At 41.4% G+C, this 3,658-nt stretch overlaps 1 protein-coding gene across 1 annotated transcript in view; it reads left to right on the top strand.

Annotated features, from left to right (window-relative positions):
- The first annotated feature begins 1,457 nt into the window (after nucleotides 1-1,457).
- RGS20 (regulator of G-protein signaling 20) overlaps nucleotides 1,458-3,658 on the top strand; it is a 7,259-nt gene continuing 5,058 nt past the window's right edge. Inside the window, exon 1 of the mRNA XM_009082240.1 lies at nucleotides 1,458-1,606. Within this exon, the coding sequence (XP_009080488.1) occupies nucleotides 1,461-1,606 (146 nt within the window). The 5' untranslated portion in view covers nucleotides 1,458-1,460. The remainder of the gene's footprint in view (nucleotides 1,607-3,658) is intronic.

Below are 3,658 nucleotides of genomic sequence, written 5' to 3'. Positions count from 1 at the left end.
ACAAAAACTATTAAGCTCCATAAGACAGAAACAAACTCAACATAAAAAAAAAATCCAGTAGCAAAAGTGCAGCTAAATGTAATGCTGCACTCTGCTAAAATAACCTCCTTTCTTCCCCTGACACTTCTGTCGAGTCCATGACAACATCTTACATTCCCCCTCAACTTACAACACAGAACCTCCTGAACCTGGCTGAACATTTTAGAAAGGAAAGCAACCCTTAACCCCCCAGTATCCATCTCATCAGATTATGTTTCAAGTCTGGTATTCAATTATCAGTTTTAAAAAGAACTCAAAATTGGTAGCAGCTAATTTTAATTCCTCTACAACTACCATGGCCTCAAAAGAAGGTTTAGCAACCTGAGACAAACATACACATAAAGGGGTCTTGTGACACAGGAGGATGATTAGTTATGCATCCAAAAATCAAATACAAATAAAATTAAGAAAGACAAATCCATCTTTGTACAAGCTGGCATTTCATCTATAAAAGACATCTGTCACTTACATATGGCACAACCCTCAGCGTAACAGGGAGAGCATTATTAAGTGCTGTAGAGCAAATGTGACACGCAGAGAGAGATAGGTCAGAAAGGGACAGGGACTTCAAGGAGATTTGTCATTTCATCAACACCACTTCTCTGCACAATCTACAAAATGCAGGCTCCAAAAAGATTACCTAGAACAGTGCAAAAAAATCCAAAACAAAAAACCAACCAGTGCATCCACCTTTTTGGTGGTGCTGTCTTCAGCTGGGAGAGTTGACCAAACCCCTGTAATTATTATCATCTAGTTGTGTGTTTTCTCATCTTCACAGAAGCACTCTATTCCTTCTCGAGAGAAAAATGTTGTAAAAAATTGTGGTGGTCAGACCTACAATGGACAGATGAGCATTGGCCCTTCCCCCTTTGCTACATGGGCAACCAGCAGGTTTGAGACATCCTCAATACTCACCAAAGGCCAGATTTTCAGGAGAGCTCAGGTGTCTCACTCAAGCATCATTAAGCCTGTGCATTGGCTAATCAAGAGAAAGGAAAAAAGAAAGAAAAACGAGGCGTCCCTAACTACCTCTATTCTGTACCATTTTCTTTGGGACTGGCCTTTAAGTCAAAACCTCAGGAATCCCTTTTCAGCTGCTAGGCAGTGTATGTCTATGCCAAGAGCTCTAGCTCTCCAAGACCCCTCACTTGTACCTTTTGTTCTCTGCACTGCCCTTCTCTTCTCATTGTATTCTCACCCATGTGCAGAATTCATTAGCCCTTCGCCTTCCATCACAACACTTAAATAAGTGAGTCTTCCAAAGAATTCAGCACCTAAGAACTTCTGTGGGAGGAAATCAGACATTTAGCTTTTCAGTTCCTTTGGAGCTGTGGCCTTCAGCACCTCTTGTAAGACTTTAGAGCAAACAGAAGGGAAAAAAGAGATTCTTACTTCCCCTTTCTCTTGCTGTCTTGCAGCCCATGGGATCAGAGAGGACGGAGATGCGCAAACGGCAGATGTCTACGACCCAGGAGACCCCAAGTGCTGCACAGGCTCAGCTCAGCACAGGAAATCGAGGGTCCAATGCCTGCTGCTTTTGTTGGTGCTGTTGCTGCAGCTGCTCATGGTAAACCCCTCTCATTCAAGCCTCTGGGGAACAGAATAGCAGGGAAGGGACACATAGCTAGTGTATAGGTCAATATAAGGCAAACAAACCACCTGTATAATTCTGCAGATCTGGGTCTAGGAGAGATGACTCTGCTCTAGTACTAGACACAACCTTCCACTCCAGTCTATTCTTTCTTTCTCTGACACTGAAATAACAGATTTTTAAAATACATATCTGTACAGTATCTCTGTTGTACTTTTGTCGTCCACACTGTGTAGTGGAAGGTTTGTTTCGTGCAGGACTAATTCTCAGCCTTGAGCTTCACCAAGGCTTCCACTAAAATCTGAAGGCAGTATCAGAATATGTCATAGATTTGGGACTTAACAAGCAGCACCGATTGTGTTAAATGGAGTTAGGAGAAGGTGGAAGAATTTGTAGGTCAGAAAATGAATAACCAGGTGCCCAGCACTGTTCTTTTTCCCTGAAGGCAACTGATCTGTTGTCATTAATTAGTGCTGCCAACTCATGGCACCTGCAGCTCATATGAAGACAATCCTTGGGATCAGAGACTTTAAACATTGTGGGTACTTGCTAAAGATGAGGAGTTAAGGAGAACAAATTCAGAAGAACTCCCACCTCAGGATGTTGAGGAAGAAAATTTATCAGGGAATCAGCCAAAAAAAAATTCGTTAAATTAATGTGTTCACCTTCTCTTTCTTACCAGCTGCTCCAGACCCAAGTGATTTCATTCAAAACTGAAGTAAATCTTCCCATACTCAAATGTCCTGTATCTGTTTGGGGCAAAGTGTTACTTAATGGACAAGACCAGAACTTGCATCGAAATAAAGAAAAAAGTCTTGAACAGCCATAAGAGTTCCACCAAAACACTGACAGCAAGGAGAGTGCTTCTTATAAATGCACAATCCACCATATAAACACTTCAGAGCAAGTAAACCTGGCACTGAGGTGAAGGGAAGAAGTCACAAATAACCTTACAGTCCAGGCTAGGAATCTGTTCCACCAATATTGCTTTCCAATAGCACCTTGTGGCAAATGCTTTGGAGAGCACCAGTAGAAGGCAAGAGAGGAGCAGGCTGATCATTCCTTTGTTATTGGTACTCAGCCCACCAGAAGCTGAGATACCCAAAATTCTGTTGTCCCTAATGCAAATAGTGAATATGTTGCAAGGACAAAAGGCTGCTTGGAGGGTTTTTTGTGAGATGCCAAGTACTCTGGCTCTGATCCTACCAAGCTTTTCAGCAGGTGCTTCGAGGGAAATAAAGTAGTCTTTAAAGAGACATTAAATACTGTGCCTGCCCAGGGTCAGAGTTTGCTGCCTTGCAGAATGCCATCTATGTTAAAGCATGCCATACAAATTCCATGGCCATATCAGCAGCTGTCCAGTGCAATTGCAAGTGGCTCAGTCTACAAACATATCTTTCCATAAAAAGAAAGCATAAGACACATTTATCTACTAAGCCAGAGTACATAAAATTTGCATTTTACCTTTTAAATTGTTGATAGAGTGGGGTTTTTTCCCAGGGTGCTCATTTTCTGTGCACCTCACTATTTGAACAACTCAAAGAAAGCAATTTACTCAATAGGGTGTGTGAAAGTACCCAAATTTCATGATGCTTAAAATTCCTATCTGCATTTCAGAATCATCTGGGAAACCAATACAGGCTCTGAAGCAGAGCAGCTTGTTTTAGCTTTAAAATAATTTCTGCTTTTTTTTTGAGACCAATTGTTTTCTAGTAGCAAGAAATGCAAAACAAGCCATAATTAAGCTATTTATATTCCCTATTCATAGACCCTTTCCTCAAAATAGCCCAAGCACTTTGAACAGAAAAATTATGAATAGGAATAAAAATAACAGTCTACATGAGTCATGCAGCTGAGCTGCTGAACATCCAATATTCAGCACACTCTTAATAGTAGATTTAGAATGAAGTTAAATGAGTATCTCAGCTGGATGCTCAGAGCCTGTGTTCATTCCTGCAGCCAAAACTCTTCCTCCAGCCTGTTACTCTTCCAGATCCTGAGAGGATGCAGTATTGCACCAGTGTCTTT

Source organism: Acanthisitta chloris, unplaced genomic scaffold (assembly GCF_000695815.1).
Source record: "Acanthisitta chloris isolate BGI_N310 unplaced genomic scaffold, ASM69581v1 scaffold25350, whole genome shotgun sequence".
Lineage (NCBI taxonomy): Eukaryota > Metazoa > Chordata > Aves > Passeriformes > Acanthisittidae > Acanthisitta > Acanthisitta chloris.
The sequence above is the reverse complement of the archived record's forward strand: the minus strand, read 5'-3'. Positions and strand labels throughout refer to the sequence as shown.